The 21,703-nt window shown below is 40.2% G+C and overlaps 1 protein-coding gene across 1 annotated transcript in view; it reads right to left on the bottom strand.

Moving 5' to 3' along the window:
• UVSSA (UV stimulated scaffold protein A) overlaps positions 1 to 21,190 on the bottom strand; it is a 44,569-nt gene extending 23,379 nt beyond the window's left edge. Inside the window, exons 1-7 of the mRNA XM_026034223.1 lie at positions 21,092 to 21,190; positions 20,458 to 20,788; positions 18,001 to 18,121; positions 16,393 to 16,827; positions 14,999 to 15,108; positions 14,222 to 14,350; positions 470 to 581 (exon numbers count right to left, since the gene is read on the bottom strand). Of these exons, the coding sequence (XP_025890008.1) occupies positions 470 to 581; positions 14,222 to 14,350; positions 14,999 to 15,108; positions 16,393 to 16,827; positions 18,001 to 18,121; positions 20,458 to 20,788; positions 21,092 to 21,189 (1,336 nt within the window). The 5' untranslated portion in view covers position 21,190. The remainder of the gene's footprint in view (positions 1 to 469; positions 582 to 14,221; positions 14,351 to 14,998; positions 15,109 to 16,392; positions 16,828 to 18,000; positions 18,122 to 20,457; positions 20,789 to 21,091) is intronic.
• Between the last annotated feature and the right edge of the window lie 513 nt (positions 21,191 to 21,703).

Below are 21,703 nucleotides of genomic sequence, written 5' to 3'. Positions count from 1 at the left end.
CCATTTAGCTTCTTGTGACAGTGACGCCACCTCCAAGAAGAATTTTATGTTCTGAGCTTATGGGAGGCAGTAGCTGCATAGCAGCTATTAATGCAGGGAACAGTACAAAATCCTACCCCACCTCACCAGACTGTTACCAGTATTTCTAATATCCAGGCTCATTTACAGCTCTGCTTTGGGATCTCCTCTATCAAAGAACAGAGGCACCCAGAGGTGCTTCTCGCTCTGCATTAACACTGGAGCATGAGGGAAGGAAACAAGCTTCTAGTCTCAGTGGCTTTTGCTCCTAGAAAGCGTTTGTTTATCCAGAGCCAATCGCTGCTGCCCTGTGTGTGTAATGACTTCCTGGGAGCAGTCAGGGAGATTACCCACACCACTGATCACTTTATTACTTCATAATGGCTGTTTATTTACTTTACTGCAGCAGTAACGCACAGGGATAGAGCTCTTCACAGCTGGGCAAACTCACCGTATTCCTCACGCAGGTGGTCTGGAATGTGGGGCTCATAACCTTCCTTCTCAGGGACCTCCACAAATTCATCATCATCGTCGTCATCGTCATCATCGTCCGAAGCTTTCATCTACAGAGATAGGATTTGGGGTTTTTTATTAACATAAAGATTGTTTTTCAATCCCCTTCACTTTGCATAATATTTTGCAGACATCACAGTCACCCTACTGAGACTGCTCATATTCCAAAAGTATTTCACTAATTATGTATTTAATATTTATCTAAGATTAGACCTGTGCTTGATGTTTTATCTCTAAAGCCACACTCTATCCTAAGGTATAAAAAAGGCTTTAAAGAAGAGATCCATTACTCCACATACAGCTGGTGAAGTCTGAGAAAGTGTGAACCTACAAAACAAACCTGAAGGATCTTAAAATAACATTAAGATTTTGACTCAAGCAAATTAGAGCCTTATCTTTTTTCATTTTCCACATCTGGATGCCCCCCCTAACAGTGTGTGGCCCGTTACACACTGACCAGGGCTGAGGTACACAGAGCAAGCAAGAAGGAAGGGAAGCTGATGGACTGGGAGGCTTAATTCCAACAGAAGAAAGACCTGTTGGATTTCTCTTCATCCAAAAATGTTTCACTGTGTTGAATATTTTGACATATTCATTCCTTAACTTTGTAACCCCCAACCATTTACACACGTAGAGACTACTAGGTACAACACCAGCAAAACAGCATTTGCCAATGTGCCTTTATCCTCTTCAGCATTCCGAAACGAAATGGCTTCGATTAGCCAAAAAATACAAATGGAGTCACTGCCAATTAGCTAGGCACCCAAGTGACTTGCATTGCTCCACTTCAGCTAACCACTACTGTGCACGTACCCGTACGTCTAGGGATTTTTTCCTCCGTTTGTTTCTCACCGGGAAATGCGCTTTCCCGCTGGGCTACGCGGTGGCGGAGAGCATTCGAGCCACCTCCAACACGGGTTGTGTTACCAGGAGTTTAAAATCCCACAGACCGACTATCCTATAAGCGAAGCTGGAGGTTTTCCACTCTATTTCTTTTGCCTAACTTGACAGCTACCTGATCCTTAACAACAACATAATTAGCAAATTACTGTTCTTACTGTCCACTTTTATAGTCTGGGAAACTACACAGGATTTCCGCTAACAGCAGCCTTACCACAGAGCTGCCCATCGCTCTTTTTCAACTCCACTGCAACAAGCCAGTACGGTAGGTAAGGAATGGCAGAATTTTTGTTATTTCCGGTCCTGGTCTTTATTTCTGCCATTGCATCTGACTAAGGTTGATATTCCTATCAACTACTCACTGTTACAAGCAGTAGAGGATACTGCAGGTTTTGCCTGCAGCAGAATTTCCCCAATTTAATTCACTACTCTAATCGTGTGTCACAGCTGCACAGCTGAGTTCCTTTAAATCACACACACACTCCCAAGCCCCAGAACCTGAAACCAACCTTGGTTTACAGAGAGCACTTAATAAATAAACAAACAAACAGCCTTTCTCTTTGGTCAGTGTTATTTGCAAGTTGGATTGAAGTTCGTTTCTAATAAACAACATAGACATTAATATATGCTCTAATACATGGATATATAACATATGGAATGGATAGTGCAGGTTTGAAGTGAGTTTTTTCTACTTGATGACAAAATAACACTTTGATTAAAGAATGAAGTAATTCTCAGTTTAAAAAAAAATCATCCTAAAGAACATAGTGTGTTTATTATCACAGAATCTCTAATTATTCTTCATTTTAAAATAATATCGCAGCACAATCATCTCTGAAATAAGCTATTATCAAAGGCAACCACAGCCTCGGGAACCACAACCGTAGCCTCTTGAGCCAAGCTGCATCTCTGTGTCTGATTAGCAGTTACCAGTCGCGCTGCTGCACTGGGGGACGCTGCGTCCTCCCAGCAAACGTGGGGCTTCCTCCCACAATCGTTTTTCCTCATCTGGAGCAAAGAGGCAACTGAGGCCCCAGGTGACATGGCCAAGGCAGGTACATGTGGAGGTCAGTTCCCCAGGAGAATAAAGTTCTAATGGAAAGGAAGGGTGTCTCTTCTGCAAGCCATAGACTTGCAAAGGCACCAGACACGACTGCAGCACCTCTGCATTGAACTGCATCTTTTAGAAGAGCGAGAAAGAAAAATAAACCCAAGTTTTCATACTCTGCACAACAGAAAAAAAGCTAGAGACTGAATGGGAACCTAATCTGTATTTTGGTTTCAAAATTCTGCTGGTGTTGTCACTCCCTTTTTAACCTGTTACAGGCAATCTAATTAAATTCAGAAATCACACCGACTCCTATTTCTGCAGCTAGAAACAGGACAACTTTATGTTCTATTCCTAATCTGGCTATTAAAAAGGGTTACATCAACCTAAAACTTGCCACAAATGGTCTTAACCTACAGCTTTTGTCCAAACTATAAAACCAGTCTAACTTCTACTTTGCTATACAGGGAAAGCAATTTCAGTGCTTTTCTACAGTTTTTACCCAGGAGTCTGTAGATGCATAAGAAGCAACAGGTTTATGGAACTGAGAAATAACCATGAATCTGTAAGAAAAGGAAAACTCAGTTCGGACTTACCATTTAAACTTAAATTCCCCAATGGTATCTAAGATAAAGTGCTAGTATAATATGCAGACTCATGCACGTGATATATTTGAGAAGACTAGAAGTCTTCTCAAGTCTAAGTCTAAGCCAGGACAGCCCCATCCTGACTTAACATTTCCCCTGGTTTGCAGATCCGGTGCTGGAGGTGCCTGGGTCTCTGCGAGCATTAATGCACTGAAGAGAAGGGGGCTCCACTAACCCTCAGCTTGAGAAATGAATTAGCAGCAACTTGGCCATGCACCTGCAAGGACTAAAGCTCCAAAGCATGTGCAAAGCTGGAGGGAGCAAAGGCATAATCAGATGCAAATTCACTTGGTTTGGGCACAACCCATGAGGTGTGCGTTGGACTGCTAGAGAAAACATTAATCACGGGAAACTGTAATTTTTGTTATCAGTCTAACACTAATCAAAAGGGAAACCTGTCACTACCGCTGACCTGTGAAACGTCCCAATTATACTCTTCGGAAATGACAGGAGCACTTAACTTCCTCACGGAGTAAATGACGACAATCAATCAAGTTTGAATAACAATGAGCCACGGAGCTGAAAATTATTTTTTGTATAGAATCTACCCAGGAATTTATGAAAGGTGAAAAGCAACCCAAGGTTTTAGGGGCATTATGGCTTTCAGCTAGTGCAGTGCATATCAAACACTAAACAGAATTTATGTGTTTTAATTTTCTAAAAGGTAGATGTGGACTTGGTGCTACAATGCATAACATACAATGCCAGATTTTAAATATGGGGGTCATTTTCATAAAATATTATGCTTATTGTTCACACCCTTGAATTTCACTGGGTTTTTTTTATTAAATTTAAATTTCCTGTTAAAACAAAACAAACAAACAAACAAACTGCTTAGGAATTTAGCCCTCTCTTTCCTTCATAGAGACATACAAATTTTTATTTTGATATCACCTTTAACAATATTGCCTTTAGCAATATAACTTATTTGCCTCTTTGTTTTCAAGTAGGGAAGTCATCACTGCTGGAAATTGAGAAGTTGCACAGGATCCTGGCCAGCCATGTCTCCATTTACTTCATTCCAGGGATACTTGGTGAGAAGCATCCCGCCTACACTTTCTTTTTCCCCCCATCCCCTTTCCATGAAGCAGGGAGAGCTCATGGGCCATACTAATATGGTCAGGAAAAAAAAAAATCCAATTCTCAGAAATCAAGGAAGTTCCCAACCAAACTCTGCAAATGCAGTAAAAAATTAAATCATCCATTCTCTGCTTTGCCATTATAGGTAAACCTTTTCCAGATGATAATAAACAAATAAACAAAGAGAACACACTACAGAATAAATAAATAAAACTCTATGGTTATATTTAAGAAATAAATATTTAAAGCAACATTTTAAGAAGTTTAATTGGTAAAATACACTTCTTTAATTGGTCCTATCCCTTAGAAAGAGTGGTCAGACACTCACAGACCATAAAAACAAGACAGCAAAATAGGCGTTTCACTATTTCTAATTTTCCGCATATGAAGTAACGCATAAGGTAAAGTGATAAAAGTTTTCTTGTGGCATCCAGAACAAAATACCTTTACGCTAAGCAGTCACATCACTGCTCGTCCCTCCACACCCCGGCGAAGAACACGGGAAGAGCACCCATGTTCCCAATCCCTCCTCACCACGGGGTGACACCCGGGCAGCCCCCAGCCCAGCCTGGCACCCCTGAACCCGCCCGTGTCTGGGAACACAGGGAGGGAACGAAGCCCCAGGGCCCCGCGGCCTCCGGGCGTTAATGCAGCCGGGCACCTCCGCGCGCCCTGCGGCCCTCCAACGCCTCCCTCCTTCCCAGTCCCATACAAATTGATTACTAGAGGATTTAAGAACCTGAGCCTCCGCAATCATACCTAAAACAAGCAATAAAATGATGGAAATATACAGTGCAATCAGTTTAGAGGACTAGATGCACAACATTTCCTAATTATTTTAGAAAAAGAAAGAAGAGAAAAGATAGCACACGGAGGAGTCATATCTACTCACTAAACCACCACTAGCAAACTACAGCTGGGTCCATTAAATAAATTTTGTATGGTCTAATTAACTTGGCTTGCAATCTCAATTACTTTCCACCCAAGAAATCACTTTTGTTCAGTTTTATGTGTGTCTGTTTCTCCCTTTAAAAAAAAAAATGATGTAAGGCATCCTCAGACAAGTGAGCTCTAAACTTCATTTGTCTTTCAGCAGGCTTGATGGCTATGCATTTAAAAACCCATTCTATCTTATAAACTAAAAATTAAATGTACTCAGCTGTGATGGTCGTCATTGCATCTGCTATTTATATGCTAATACCCTCACTCAAAGATCTTGCAAATTATTCCACCATGCCAATATCTCATGTGCATCTACTCAAAGCCAACTAAGTATTTTTCTCAAGGCAGAAGATTTTTGGTTAAGGAACCAGAATATTTATCACTGGAGGGCTGAGTTATAGGGGCCACTTCAAACAAATAGTTTTAATTCAACCACAACAAAATTTTACTTGAGTCACCTTAAACAAAATTCGGGAATATTCTGTGTAGCCAAATACTGAGCAAGTAAAAATATTTTTTTCCAGTACCAGTAATAGCAATCAGGCTAGTCAAACAATATCTCTTAAACTTAATGACTTTTACAAGGTCCTCCTAATCCATCCTTTTATATTATCCAGCACAGAATGAAAAAGAAAGAAGCACTGCCGTTCTGACAGATTTCAGAGGGGTGCTCACTTTTTCCTTTGATGACTGCAGCGCAAGGAAACGTAAACTACTAAAAGAGCCCGATTTATAGGGATCTCCCCCGCACACACTCCCTCCCTCTGCTCCACCACTGGGGCATAAATTCAAAAGCGGGTGACTGCAAATTAGATATGTAGCCCAGGCAAACCACATTTTATGTTTTCTAATAAAAGTATCACCACTCATTCTATTTGTAGTTGCTCAACAGCGCACAGGCTACTTGGGCAATCTGGCTTGCATTTGGGAAGGCACCTCTGGCACTACCTCAAGCACCAGCCCAAGCACTATGCTGGCGAATGGGCATATGTTGATGCAAACTTCCTTAGGAATTCCCTCCAGTTTTTCTTTACGGCCATACGTTAGCCAGGCGAGGTCTGCAGGTACCCTCACATTTTCAGGGGCACTCATTTGAGGATCACTCCGGTCTTGGGCAAACTCTGCCCTTTCGGCCTACTGGTAAACTCAGCCCCACCATTCAGATACATTCCATCGGCATGAGACACATGGCCCAAAATCTGTCCCTCTCTTTGCTGGCTACAGAAACTTATGTTTCTAAATCACTGCAAGCTCAACGTGACACAGCAGTAGGTCTTAAGGCTGCCAGACACTTGAAGAAACCTTGGATGTAATCGTTTCAAGATTCATTTATGCCCGCTGTATCTATGTACTAGCATGTGCCTTCATAGTTTCATAACTGTTCGTTCCAGCTATAGCTTCATAACGGGCACGTTTAACAAAAATGCCATCGTTGGCAGTCATGGCAAAGCAGGCTTAGCATTCCTTAGCCATTACCACTAAAGTGGTTCTTCTTCTATTACTTGGCACAGATCCCTACACGCATTTTGTACCTCATTACTTGGGCATCTACCATCCACCATCACCAAGAAGAGGTGGGTGGGGAAATATTTTTAGGTCTTCAAACAAAAGCATGTCAGAAAAGCAGAGTTCTTCTCTGTAATGTCAACTTTTTCTTCCCAACTCACGGATGAAGATGAGTAAGGAAACCCTGAAAGGCATTTGCAATTTTTCATTCATCTTGAAGTCTGAGACAGGATCAGGCCTGTGACTCCACGGAACTAACAAGCCAAGTGACAGGAAATTTTGTCTGGAGTCCACGCTCAAACAGGAAGGTACTTATTCCAGAGCACAATTTCTCATTCAAGAGATGTTTCCCATTCCTGTAAGTAGCAGCGAAATGCTCCTTTGACACCACATAAGAAAGCAGTGTGACCACACAGTCACACTCAGGGCTACAGTGTCACTCGAACAGGCACTACCTCCTTTTTGGACTGGGAATTTTCATGTACAGCCTGTCCCTGGTGCACAGGCCCTGATGGAATTGTTCAAAGCAGTAGTTTTCAGCTAATTCAAGTCATTTAGGAGATGATGAGCGTTTTTCCCATGTTCCCCTGCAAGACTTTAAGGGATATTTAGTATTATTTAATTCCTTTGTGAATCAGAGGCCTATATACGACAATAACTATGTTTCAGAGCCAAGAAAAAAATCTCATTACTAGTTATCTTTATTAAAATTTAATAAATGTGACTTTTATCTAAAATGCAGTATAACAAGATTCCTATTAGTGCTCATTCACGCAAAAAGGTCCTACTGCATTTCAGAGATGACCACAATTGCTTAGACTATTCCAGACTCCTGCTACTAAACTTTAGATCCACCAGCAATGGCTGTTTTATGTATTTTACATACATATACCCCATAAAAATCTGCAACTAAATTGCAGTTTCCTTTAATTATCATTTTTATGAATGAATTTGCAATTACAGACTTAAAAAAAAATCAGCTGCTATGGTTTTAATAGCTGGATATTTTCCTCAATTAAATAAACCTAATTTGCTACAGGCAACAAGTCAAAAACAAAATATTCTATGCAAGAGCCATATAAGCTTAAGTATTTTTCTTATTGTGTTTTTAGGAACATTGATAACATTAGGTGTTGTAGTGTGTATATTTTTAATAATATTATTGCATCAACAAAATTTAAGTGACTTCATCTAATAAATCCTCTTAGCAATGTTCCAAGTCTGATTTTTTAAAAGTTTTTTATAGGCTTTTTGCAGTCTACCCAAACGTAACTTCAAAACCTATTCTAGTCACTTAGCTATATGCCTTCCCCATATAAGGTAAGATGAATAAAGACCAAGGAGCAAATTGGCATCTAGCAATTCTTGAGCACACATTATTCATCGCTGAATCAAGGGAGACGACCCTTTGGCCCGGTAAACTTAAACACTTAACATAAGGGTTACCTTCGGATGATACAGAAACCCTACTTTATTTTCCACTCTATTAGAAAGGCTCCAAATTGCACTGCGCGACCTGCACATCAGAGAGGAATCAGAGGTCACCACAGTGACGAGTCTAAAGATTCATAACGAGATGTGCATAACAAGATATTTTTAATAAGGCTGCAACAGCAGCAGGCTGCAGATCCAGTGCAAAGCATAAAATACATCGCAGCAGTTCTGTAATAGGGAAAAATTAAACCACGCTAACTGATTAAATACCTACTGCACTGAGTGTACATTTTACAATGTTGTCTTTTTTGCTAGTCCCAGATGATGGTAAGACTTGCAAAAGTAGAAAAACTTTTCCTGAAAAGTCATTAAGAAAAAAAAGAAGATGGTTAAAATAGGGGAGGAGGGAAGAGGACGCATAAGCAAACACCTCTTCTATATGACATATCTAACAGTTTGTATTTGCTTTTACAGTTACGGTTAACCAGATAATGCATCGGCTGCTATTTCGATCAAACTACCAGTATTAAACCTCAATTATCCTGAATACGTTACAGGCTAATGACATGTACAATCTGAAAAATGTCATCTTAAAAAGTGTAACAGTAATTTAATCATCAAATACAGAAATATTTCTATGTATTTTTAGAAGACATACTAACAATCATTATTAATTGACTGTGCAATTTCAATATTAAAAACACAGCACTTTCAGAGGGCAACATTGCCAAGATTTGGGGTGGGGAGGTTGCGTGCAATTTAAAAGCATCACCTGGAGAAAAGACTTCTCTTACAAAGAGTGTGTTGGTCTGGGTGTGTTCTAGCAGATTCTAGCAGTGAGTTCAAGCATGGGGAGGGATCATTAGGGACAGTGATTTACCCTCCCTTCCAGAACCAATTTCTCTAAAGAGAAAATAAAAAAGAAACGAGGAAATGAGTGTAATAAAATCTGTTCTGCAGAACAGAAAGCTGAATGGGATTCTCCCTGGCTATATAAGAATGCAGAAAAACAAACAAACAAAAATTACAGCCCTTACTTTGATTGAAAATTCAAGTGCTTTTTTTTTTTTTTTTTTTAAGTACTAAAAGAGAGACTTTAAAAAGAGCCAAATTACAAATTAATTAGGCAGAAATAAATCATCAGCAGTGATAACATACCAATTTTTTTTTTTTTTTTTTTAAGTACTAAAAGAGAGACTTTAAAAAGAGCCAAATTACAAATTAATTAGGCAGAAATAAATCATCAGCAGTGATAACATACCAAGTTGTATTTGTAGATATGAGGGAGGAGGAGGAGGGAAGAAAAAAAAAAGGCAATAGTTTCACAGTGCTCTTAGCTCAATTTATTGTATTTTTGTATTGATTTGTATTTTTTTTATTATTTTTATCTTGTTATGCATTAAACTATTTTAAGACCAAACTATGACCATCAGGTATTTAATTTGTAAATTTAAAGTTGCAATTGTAAATATAATTTGTAATAACCATCTGAACTCACACTGTCAGACATAACCAAGCTGCACTGCAGAAGGCATTAGGGATCAGACCAGGAATCGAGCTCTGGCCTACGCACGGAGATCCCGCTTCGCACCTCGTTATTAATGGCATTACTGAGTTCAGCCAGATGCTTCACGTGGATAAAACGAAACACGTGTATAAATCAGGATCCAAGTGCACACTTAGATATGACAGCAGATAAAGCAAGGTGAAACACAAGATAATTAAGAAAGTTAATGGAAGATATATATATGTGCATATATATGTGTATATATATGTGTGTGTGTATATATATATATCCCGCCCTATAACTTGAGTTAGAGCATGTTAAAAGATTGTTAAATAATCACTTTCTTGAAAGGCAAATGAACTAGACGTTTCTTCCATTATATTGCTACTATCTGTTATTGTTGGTCAAGTTTTAGTCAGCTTTGAGTACCACACCTTCTACTGCTTCCCAGAGGCAACTGCATAACAAACAAATAATACTCTCAGCATACAAAATAAACGTAATGAGCTACACTTCTATTAATAAGGTGATAGCTTGAAGTATTATCCTACTCCTTCATGGAAACAGTGTATATGAAACAGTGTACAGGACTTCTACAAAGAAAGTACATTTTTTTCCCTCGCAGTTTTTCAAATCTCAATATCATTTGTATCTAACCAATGTCAAAGCAGACATAAAAAAGAAAAGATTTTAAATCTAGTATTTTAAGAAATAAGACAGACATGAACAAAAGAAACCATTTTCCAACAAGAGACTTTTTCTTTGCTTGTTTTTTAAGGAGTATTTCAAGCCTAAGCAATTTTTTCTTACAAAAGAGTTAAACCTCTGAAAAGAGCAATTTCTTCTACGAACACCAATCTTGGCCGATAACTACAACGATACCGCGCCAGTAACTGAGCTAAGCAGAGGCAAGAGCTAAGTCAAGGCATGTGCAGGGCTGCCCAGTGCTGCTGTGGCAGGTTTCCCGGGCAGAGAGCCGCCTGGGCTGGCGGTGCCGCGCGGGGAGCGCGACGCGCGCGCTGGGCACTCCCTCTGCTGGACACCGGGTCCAGCCCGAGCGGCGGACGCAAAAAGCGGCACCCACGCCTGGGAAACGCCAGCTCTTGTGCAGCCCCTGCTCTCCGACCCCGGATTATGCTGATATTTATGCTCAGTTAAAAAGGGGGGGGTCAAAATTCTTGCTTGTTTTTCATAGGGAAAGTATTTCAAGGATAGATGCATTTGACTCATTCGCCAAGGAAACGTTCAGCTCTGGTGAAAGTAACTTGTCGCAGCACACGAAACCTTCTTTGCCTTCGGATGACACAGTAAGACTGTCCTGGTCTGGTCTTATTTGTCATAAAAACTCCAGGAGAAGCATGTTGCAACTTCTGATCTGCTTGGGTGATATATTTATATATCCTACCATGTATGGGAGTTAACACTTATAAAATGTGTCCCAAGTAACTGGTTTCCAGCCACTCGAGGGATTACCTTCGTCACTCTTTTCCCTCTCCTCGCATAGCTCCTGATAGAGAGGAGAGCAGGATGCCACAGCCAGCACGGTGTGTTACATGAAAATGATAACCCTCCTTTTAATTAGACCTTTCTGATGGATTGAGTTCTTCACTATCACTATCAAATCAATCAAATCACTTCACTATCACTATCAAATAAAAGAGGTGATTAGACCTGATACCACTATAAGCTATGTCATACTATGAAATACAGCTTAAGTGTTTCACCACATAAAGTTTTGTTTTTGTAAATTCCTGTAGTTTACAAAGCAGTGGAGTCTTGCTTTTTTTTTCTCTCTCTCTTTTCTGTAAAGATAAAGCCAAGAATAACAGAGAAAATTGTGTTAATTTTCTAACATGCTCCAGCTGCATAAGGATACACCTTGGTAGACGTAATCTAGAAAATGGAATGAGAGACCATCACAAGCAGCAAGGTGGCAGTTGCCAAAAGCAGCATGAACTCTCATCTACAGTAATTCCTCTGCGAAGCCAGGCCAGGTAACCACTGATTTTCTCCTCCTCATGTAATTGATATCCAGCTACGTTACTGGTACATTCACGTGATGCCACAGCAGGAAGAATTGCTCTAACCGTACGAGCCTTTCACCTTCAGTCACGTACTTGTGCACCCCAGCTCAGTCCAGCTGTGCAATGGTACTGACAGCCCGTGGCAATGGTAAGAAACCCCAGGCCCTTCCCTCTTCTACCTGGCAATTCAAATCTCCCCCGAGTTAAGCATTATAGTATTATCCTTACAGTGAATATAATAAATCTCTTCTCGTCCCACTGGATAATCTCTCGCTAAAACCTTCCCTTTTTCAACTTCCTGGATCTCAGTCTGCAATGGGTAAAGCTCTTCCTTTCCTCCTCCCCACCAAATCAAACCTCCAGTGCAAGAGTGAGGTCAGAAAGGAAACAAACCACAGAACAAAGATGAAGATGGGGGAAAACAGTGAGCACAGCAGAACCAAGAAAACGCAGAAAAGCACAAAAGACCGAGCAGGCAATGTTTCCTAGTTTCAACTTCTGTTTTATGTTTGCCAATAAAATAAAACCACCCTCTCCCTCACAGTAAGGTGTATCTGTGGTGCAGGATCATGACGACCCTCAAAGAAACGAGCTCTAAGGTACACAAACAATTTACCTTTAAGTTCTCCAGTTAACAACATATGCACTTCAGACTGCCATAACTAGCTGCCAAGCAAATTGATACCAAACGTGAGAATATCCAGGGCTGTCAGAGATGACTACAAACCAGCCATTTTACACAGGACTTTCTGCTCTCAGGCACTTTATTTATTCCCTCGCCCCGATTATTAAGCGCTCCCCTCTGCTTCTACACATGATCCTCTCCACACACAGGCAGGTACACCACTCACTCAAGTGTGCCAACAAATGATATTTGTAATACACTGAGCTCTGAAAGAACAGGATGGCTGCGAGACAGGGCTCTGAAGGAGGGATTATTAGCAATTCTCTTGGCTTTAAAAATACAGAAGATCCTGTTACATGTAGCAAGACTTTGGCATGGCAAGAACTCCAGTTCCAACGACAGAGACACATACAGACAGAAGCAACTATTCACACTGCAAGCAGCAAGGCTGAATTAAAGATGAGCTGCGTGTAATGTTTCATATGTCGACATAAATAAATATTGGATGGATGGATGGATGGATGGGGATTTAATAATCAAGGTCTAGAAGCACTGTTGCTTATTTTGTTCTGTCAGTCTCTCTTACTCTGTTCTTCAGTTTCAACCGAGTCACCTGTCACATGTGACTTAAAAATGTTTTATAGTTTCTTCCTGTAGCACAAAGCTTTCCTTAGGGTTGTTAAGTTTAAAGTAACTCAACATTAAAACCAAATATGATATTTTATACAAAAAGAAAAAGAATAAATATAAATAGCTTGAATGCATAAATTACATACCTCAATCTGCACTGTTTCATTTCGCATGTCTGTGAGCACTGTTAAGTATTTTCCTTTTTTCTTGACAGTGAAGTTTTAAGTGTTAACCATGTATTAACACCCATAGAAAAAAACCAAAGGCTTGAATGTCATTTATATCTTGTAAGAAATATAGCAACCCATATTCCATGCAGAGGACCAGCAAATGAAGTCCTGTCAAGCAAATGGCAGGCATGACAGCAGATGTCTGGATTCCTTCATAGCTGGTTGCATAAAGGTAGCACGCATATTTCACTGAAGAAAAAAGACCTCTGACAAGACAGTCTTTCAGTACTTTTCATTCAGAGTTGGCATTTCTGACTACTACATCAGTAATATCAAGATGATGAACCAGATTAATCTTGATAAAGGTTCATTTGCACAATGAAAGCAAGTCTCAAACACTCAATCACGGCTAAACTACGCTACTAGACTTTAGTCCAAGAGGCAATGACCAGATCAAGTTCTTGCAATGCAGTCAGAAGGCAGTCTTTACTCCAGACCTCGACCCAAAATAATTATTTATATGTCAAGCTACAGAGCAATGCTGTTTAATTGCAACACACAGAAAAAAGTCTTAAACAGCTCTGCTTCTTTAGGCATATAAAGAAGTCATAAACCCCTTCTGCAGACATGAATAAAGCATTTTTCTTTCAGCCTCAGCATTCTCAAAATTTAATATTTTATCTATTTTACAAAAACTGTCATAGAGAGCTAGTACTTCTGAAATATTCTTTGATGTTTTGACGCACAATCACGTCACCTGTTCACTACAGAGATCAAATGCTTTAAAGCAGAGGATTTCCTCAAATTGTGAGGCCCTTGTGGAAGTCAGCATGTTGTAAAAGGACAAGAATAATACCAATATTTATTCAGAAATATGTACTAAGCAGTTGAGAATATAATATTTCACATGAAGAGTAAATAACATCTGAACTTAACCACTTCCATATATAAAACAGTAACAATGCTATCTTATATGTTCTGGTCCGGATAACCAGATCACAGACACTATGTGTTTAGCTCACCTTCCCTCAATGAAGCTAAAACCAGCTGAATTAGAGCACACCACGGTAAAGCTTGTGTTGAGAAGTCTGAAGATTAAGCCTTAAGAGAAAGTGCATTTTTTATGTACAAGCCAAGAATTAATAACCATTCTCTCTAGGTTTTAAAATAAACTCACCACTTTTCTTTTCCTCTCCTTAATGGAAATGTTCATTTCCTTGTATTTCTTCATAGCACTCTCCAGTTTATTTTTGAGATCAATGGCACATCTTAGCCGATCATCATTTATTCCCACTCTGGTAAATAACTGCAAAGCAAGAAATCTACATTCTTATTCTTTTTCTCCAGACATGACAGACAAAAAAAAAAAAATCTTTCATTCTTAATGGAAAAAACACTCGCAAATTCCTTTATGGCATAAGCAAAAATTAGTGAATCCACATCTTTCACCATCTAGAATATAAAAGCCAGTCAAAAACAACTAAAGATAAATAAAGAACAAACAGGTGCTATAAAGAATTCCCTTTGAGAGTGGCCATTTAACCAAATACCATGCATGAGGTTCCTGAGCTTTAATATCAGCTAACACAAAGGACAAAGTGCTCTTCAGATACAGGCATGTCTGACAAAATCCACAACCAACAAAAAACAACCACCACACAAAACAGCACAATATCCAAAAAACTTTGGTCCTGTGGTAGGTCGTACTCCTACGTGGAGAGTATTCAAAGAAGGTATTCAGCACCTGTACCCTCCTCTTAACCACCTTTACAAATCAATCACCCTTCCTACTTCTACCAATGTTTCTGGAACTTTGCTTCAAGTTCAATCTTGCTGAAGTTTTTTTCTTGTTTTGTTTTTTTGCCTTCTGAACTTCAGCTTTATCAACCTTTGCTCTTCCCTTTTTTTTTTTTTTTTTTTTTTAAGAAGTGAGGAAATTAGCTCTTTATCCCACCTGAATCCAGGACTGCACTGCAGGCAAAAATTTATTTCTAAGGAGTTTGTGAGCATCCATGACATTGTTTATTATGGCTGTATTATCTTCATTCTCATGTACTTTTATATCTGTTCAAAACAGGAGAAAAAAGAAAGAGGTTAGTATATGATTAGAGATTTATAGTGTCTTCTACAAGAGTAAAAGAAGCTACATGGAAAAAGAATATATAAATCTTTCCCATATATTGGATCATTTCAGGAAGATTATAGACATCAGAATGTTACTGTGTTCAGTATTAAATATTAATCAGGAGAAAAGCTGGAAAACACATGGCCACAAGCTGAAACACAAGAAGTTCCGTCTCCAGGTGAGGAGGAACTTCTTTACTGTTAGGGTGACAGAGCAGTGGAACAGGCTACCCAGGGAGGTTGTGGAGTCTCCTTCTCTGGAGGTCTTCAAAACCCGCCTGGATGCCGCCCTGTGCCACATGCTCTAGGTGTGCCTGCTTGAGCAGGAAGGTTGGACTAGATGATCTGTAGAGGTCCCTTCCAACCTTAAATATTCTGAAATATTCTGAAAAATATTCTGAAAAAATATATTCCCCTGAAGACAAAAAGAATGGCTAAGCCATCAGCACTCAGGAATCACTAAATAAACCAAAGGCAAGTGAAGTGTTATTATACTATACTTCATGGTACCAGTTTGTAAAAATGGAACTGTTAATCTGTTAGTCATTCCTAAACTCTGCAAAGGCAGTTCCAGTTCTGTTGCCTGCAAGCACAGAAGTGTCTTACCTGTCTTACTGGCTGTTTGTACATAAAATTCTATTAAGACAGCCTTTGTAAGACACTCTTGTTAGAAAAATCAGTGTAGGCTGTGATTTGCTAATCTACAGATAATTCACATTAGCAAAATTATATAAAAAGTAATCATGAACCTATGAACCTTGCAAAATTCTACTTAGGTTTTTTTGCAGTTTGCCAACAAGAAGGAAAAAAAAAAAGGGGAAACTATCATTTTTAGGATATTTAAATTAGTACCTTGTACCCCTATGTGGAGAGAAAAACTCTGAGTAGCAAAGCACATGGAAAATGAAACTATAAACAGACTATGAAGTTTTTAAGACAGAAAACTTATTTCTGGTACCACGAAGTGCTGTAACACAACTACAACTAATACTGAAGTTTAATCTTAAGTTGATCAATAAAGCCTGTAAAGAAGATAGAGCAATCCAAATCTAAGAAAGAATATTAAATGCACCAGAAGTAGAAGAGAATTCAAAAAAAAAAAAAAAAAAAAAAATCAAGATGGTGTCCACAGCCCCAAACATAGCCCCAGTCATAGAAAGAAGCTGCAAGGTAATTTGGAGGAAGAATCTCTCTAGCTAGCTGTGGAAAAACTGTTCTGGGTACCTGTGGAGATTTCAAGGTCTAGAGTATATTTATGAGAAATAAGTCCATGGTTCCTAACAAAAGTTTGGTAATCATCATCACTGAGAGCGGGGATGTCGGATCCAAGTTCTGAGCGGATGCCTCCGTCTAATTCTTTTTGGTCCTGCTGCTCCTGCTCCTCACTCGTATCTTCATTTCTACCAGTCTTAAAACACGGAGAAACAGAAAGAAGGTCCTTGCTGCAGCACGGCTGTTCATCATCCACATGTCCAAAATAAGATGGGTGAGGTGCTATCTGGGAAGATGAGGGGGATGCAGGTTTGTTCTCACTAGCAGTTATTTGTTTGTTAGGTTCCAGTTCTGCGTCATTTACAGTGAAGTCAAAAGGATCCGGCATTAGAAGCCGGAAACAGTTCTCCATCTCTGTCAGTGTGTCAGCAATCTCCGGAGACATTTCTATTAGGAGACAATTATTTTAGAATATTGTTAAACAATGTAAAACGCTAGTGCCTCTGGAGCAGATATAGACTTAAAAACCAAATCTAGCTGCTGAAGGGTTAATCATTTTTTTTCATTTATCATTAATACTGGTACATTCATATTTCACTCTGGAAATTATCTTGATAAAAGCGACACCACCACCTCAAGCCAGAAATGTAGCATTTTCTGAGCAAGAAACTTAGAACCAGTGTTTGTTCTTTTCCTATTCTCCCCCAAATTCTAATTATTTTTCAAAGATGAGTTGAAGAGTTCGTAAACTTTCAAGTAGAACAAGGAATGTGGATATTCTTAATGGAGGATATTCTTAGTGATGTTGGTGAGTACTCATTCTAAAGCCATGAATGCTACAGTTGTTTCTATGTACCTATGAATATAAGTTACAGCTAAAAGAGATACTATGAATAAGAAAGTCTTTAATAAAGTTAAATCTCTTTCAAATTCCATCCACATACACGAAAGCATTGACAGCATGCAGCATAAATGGAGATACACATGCAAAATTGCATAAACCAAAGCAATTTCATTCATTAAATGGCCCTTTGCAACTGCAATCTAATATATTTACTTTTTCTGATCTTCCATATTAAGAGGGTTGCTTTATACATGCTGCTTAGAAACTCAGCCTCAAAGAACAGACTTTTTAGTAATATCATGATACTTTTCACTGAACCGTGAACACCACACGGAGGATTTCGGCACAGAGGAGTGCCCACACTTCTGGCACTGGGTAACTCTGTATACTTTAGAATTCAGTTCATCAGTCAGCAAGTTATTGAAAAGTCTGTGCCTAATCACAGACCTTAAGCCACTGACTCCAAAAGGATTCTTGATATTCTCACAGTCACACATTTGTACTTTGTTTAATAAAGGCCTGGTCCGCCACTCCTTTTTATTATTATTATTTTTATTTTTTTCTCCATTCTACCTGAGCACACAGGGACTGCCGCTTGTTTTCCCTAATATTCCTTACAAGGCAAGGATCAAGCATATCATATGGAGTATTCCCTCCTTCTACAGTTCAGGGCAACCTGAACAGATACTTTCTTTGAGTTTGTTTTATATAACTTTATAAAATGTGCTTTAGTAACAAACAAACAAATAAAAACAAGAAGCACCCAAATTATTCACCTGCCATTTCTTTTTCAGCTTTTCTGGTTTTTTCTTTGTAAATGTTATCCAATCGTTTTTGCTTCTCCTCTTCCCTCCTCCTTTCAGCGAGAGTTCTGGCACTCACATCTTGAAAATCCACCTAAAAAGGAGAGAGAGAGAGACAGAGAGAGAGAGAGAAATAAATAAATAAATAAAAGTGTAATACTCTTTGTAAGAAATATATAGAAAATCCATTTCCTAAGATCCTTATCTGTGGTGAAAAATACTCTAACATCAGTGATCATCCAGAAGCTCTGCAGTCCTTCCTTTTATCTCTTCTCCTCCTGGAATCAATAACTACAGTGATTTTTAATGGAGTTTTTACTTCTACTAATAAGGAACTGCTGAGAATCAATGGCTTTCATAAAGGAATCATAAAGCAGAAAAAAACACTTGTATTTCCACATCTAAACTGAAATGTAGGAAATGTAGGAAAACTTGTAATTGCTATGAGCACACATGTATCACTTACTGAACAAGTTCGCAAGCAAGTATTATAAAACACATCCAAACTCATTATAAGACTGAATTTTGAATTTTATAATTAAGTTCTGGATTTGGGTTTTGAGGGAGAGGTTGTAAATTTAGTCTCACTTTACCTTCTTACGACTAAAATACAAATAAGAAATCTGAGTCAAGTTGCAGTTTCTTAAAATTTTTGCAGTGGGGTTTTCAGTATATTCATGAAAGGGTTTGAATACGTAAATACTTTTCATTTCTATTTTCCAGAAAATAATATTGAATTGTGTTAGCGTATAAGCAAAGCCCTTCAGGAAGCAAAAATCCTGACTGTTACACACAATTTCATTTCCAATGTCAAACGGTAACTTTCATTAACCTCAAGACAGGTTTTGCTGAGCAAACTCACACTTCAGAACCACGCTGCTAACAGAGCCTACAATCTCTCTGGTACTATGTCTATACTACAACAAAAAGAAATCTTCAGGGGATGTCTGGATCGGTGGATGAGAAAGTTCATTAAAATACAGATAGCACTTGTAAAGTGCTATAAGCACAAGTAAAACAGGGAATTTAGATCTGACTTAAAAGGTAGAGGCCCATTTGATGATGAGATTATCATCAAATAACAGGAAAGTCTCACTTTCTATTTAGTCCCAGGAACTTCTTTTCTGTAAAATGTACATACACTTACTAGTCATGGGTCAAGTTAACCAATATTCTGTAACTGAAATTTTCTTATTTCTTGCAAAATCAAGTGATTTTTGTCAGTGCAGTAAAGAAATGAGGCTATTTTAAATTTCCAGAGAGTTAATAGCTGAAACTATCCCCAAGTTAAAGTGTCATTTTCCTTCTTAAAAGGCTACATTCTGGGACTTTGGATGAGCATCAGTGGCTGAAAGTCTAACTTACACTATGCAAACTAATCTAGATGAGCACCATTTTTGCACCCTGATTGAGCGCAGCTCTTGGTACAATCTGGGGGTTTTACTTAACTCTATCACACTCGCAGATGAACAAAAAAACTCCCCCAATGTATGATCTATTCCTTTAACACAGACCTATCCTTTATGGTTTCTCCTAGTACTCTACCACTTTAAAAACAATTCACTTTCCCACCAGCACTCCGCAGTCTATAGTCTCTCCATTATATTTATATATATGTGTACAAACATGTATATATTTGCACAAATAATTCCTACTGTTCTACTCCTGTCAGACTGCAGCTTAGTTTGGAGATTGACAGCCCTTCTTCCTTACCCCAGAGTAACCAGGTGGCACTTAAGAGAACACTAAAACTCAGCAAATTTAATCGCTAAACCGTAAGTTGCATCTATATGATAGTCAATGAAGAAAATAAAGAAAAATCACAGAAAACGGTTCTGCATTCTGAATTAAGCACTGGCTCAAAATAAAAAGTCATGTGCTTCCACAGCACTAGAAAGTTTAGCTCATATTCTGACCATCACTACAGCAGGATGCTTGTGCATACTGTGAACTGTGTAAGTTTTACTCCAAGATAACTCTTGCTGGCAAGTTGATGGAAGCACAACAAAATTTTCCTGTGTCAAAAATCGGTGGGACTTTTTTTTGTTTTCTTTTTTTTTTCTTTTTTTTTTAAAGTCTACTTTAAAAGTCTATTTTTTTTAAAAAGTCTATTTAAAAAAAAAAGTCTAACTAGTCTATTAAAACTAACTAGTCTATTATGACTAGTTAAGGCTTTCTTTGAAGATCTTTAAGCTTGTGCTCCAAGGCAACAGGTTTGCTTCACATAAGGGTCATCACGACAAATGCCAGGAAGAGTGTATAACGTGTATAAGTTTGGGGACTGCTTTTTAAAGACCATGGCCAAGTGGTCTCAACGACTCAAAGAGATCGTTTCCAGCAGTTTTCCTTTGAGATTTGAGTGGTTTGCCTTTAAACGTCTCTGAGAGATGATTACACAAAAACGTAAAGGGAAGTAAATGCGCAGAATACCTTCTTATTCTGCTTTAAGAAGTGGTACCCCAGAGCAAGCTTCTTGTAGGCCTCGCCGTACTTCTCGTGCCAGCCCTGCACGGCCTTGATGGCCGCTCGCCGCAGCTTCTGCGCCACCTCCTTGGGCGGCGGGAGCGGCTGCTCGTGGTCCGTCCCCACCGTGAGCTCCAAGAAGTCTTGGAAGTCAGCAATCAGGAGCGTGCGGAAGTGGTGCGAGCGGGCGAAGAGCTCGTGCGCGATCTGGAAGGCCGAGAAGCGGATCTCGGCGTGCTCCTCCTGCAGCCGCGTCATCAGCAGGTGATAGGCGCGCGCGAGGTGCTCCTCCGAGGACCTGGGCAAAAACCAAACACCGCGGGTTTTACTTCACAGATTCACAGCTTACTTGATACTTTAACTTGGCAACAGGTTATCGCACACACAGACACCAACTTTTTTTTTTTTTTTTTTTTTTTTTTTTTTTTTAAACCAACAGCCTCTGTGCCGGCAGCAACACAACATATCACTAAAACATATCCCTGGGGCTGACCCCCGGCCGCCTTCACCCGAGGGGAGCAGTGCTGAGGCCCGGCGCGGAGCAACGCCCCAGCCCGTCCCGCTGCCGCCGCGGGCGGCCCACCCGCGGCAAGCCCCGCACCTGCAGATTTTCTTCAGCTCCCTCATGCTGCCCGGCTCCAGCTGCGGCTGCCCGGACGTGGTGAGCTCCTCCACGAGCTCGGCGAGGCGCTGCTCCATCCCCGGCGCCGCGCACACGGCGCCAGGCCGCGCCGCTCGCCTCGGCGGGCACCCCCGGCCCCGCGCGGGGTGGTACATTCCCGCCCCCGCCCACCCCCCCAGCCCCGCGCGGGGTGGTACATTCCTGCCCCTCCCCGCCACGGCACCCACCACCGCCCCAAACCCCGCCCCTCACAGCGCCCGCTCCTGCGCGCTGACGCCGGTGACGTCACGGCAGGGGGAGGCGGGGCGGTCTTAAAGGAGCCGCGCCCCGCTCTGCGCATGGGGACAGTTAACCCCTTGCTGTCCGCGGCGCCATTTTCTAGGGCCTCGCCACCCTGGCGGCATCGAGGGCTGCCAGAAGTAGCAGCCCTGCTCCCTAAAAGCAATCAGTGAAAAAAGGGCAGGTTTAACCCATCTAGCCACCCTGCAAGTGATAACACACTGAGCGATGCAAGGCGCTTTGGTGACGCACTGCACACGTAGAGTGAAAGCCTTGGGGAACCGAGTAGCGAGGGGTCATGAGGGAAAACTG

The sequence above is a fragment of the Nothoprocta perdicaria genome, unplaced genomic scaffold, assembly GCF_003342845.1.
Source record: "Nothoprocta perdicaria isolate Ctin4 unplaced genomic scaffold, notPer1 scaffold_14, whole genome shotgun sequence".
NCBI classification, from domain to species: Eukaryota; Metazoa; Chordata; class Aves; order Tinamiformes; family Tinamidae; genus Nothoprocta; species Nothoprocta perdicaria.
This window is presented reverse-complemented; position numbering and strand designations above follow the sequence as displayed.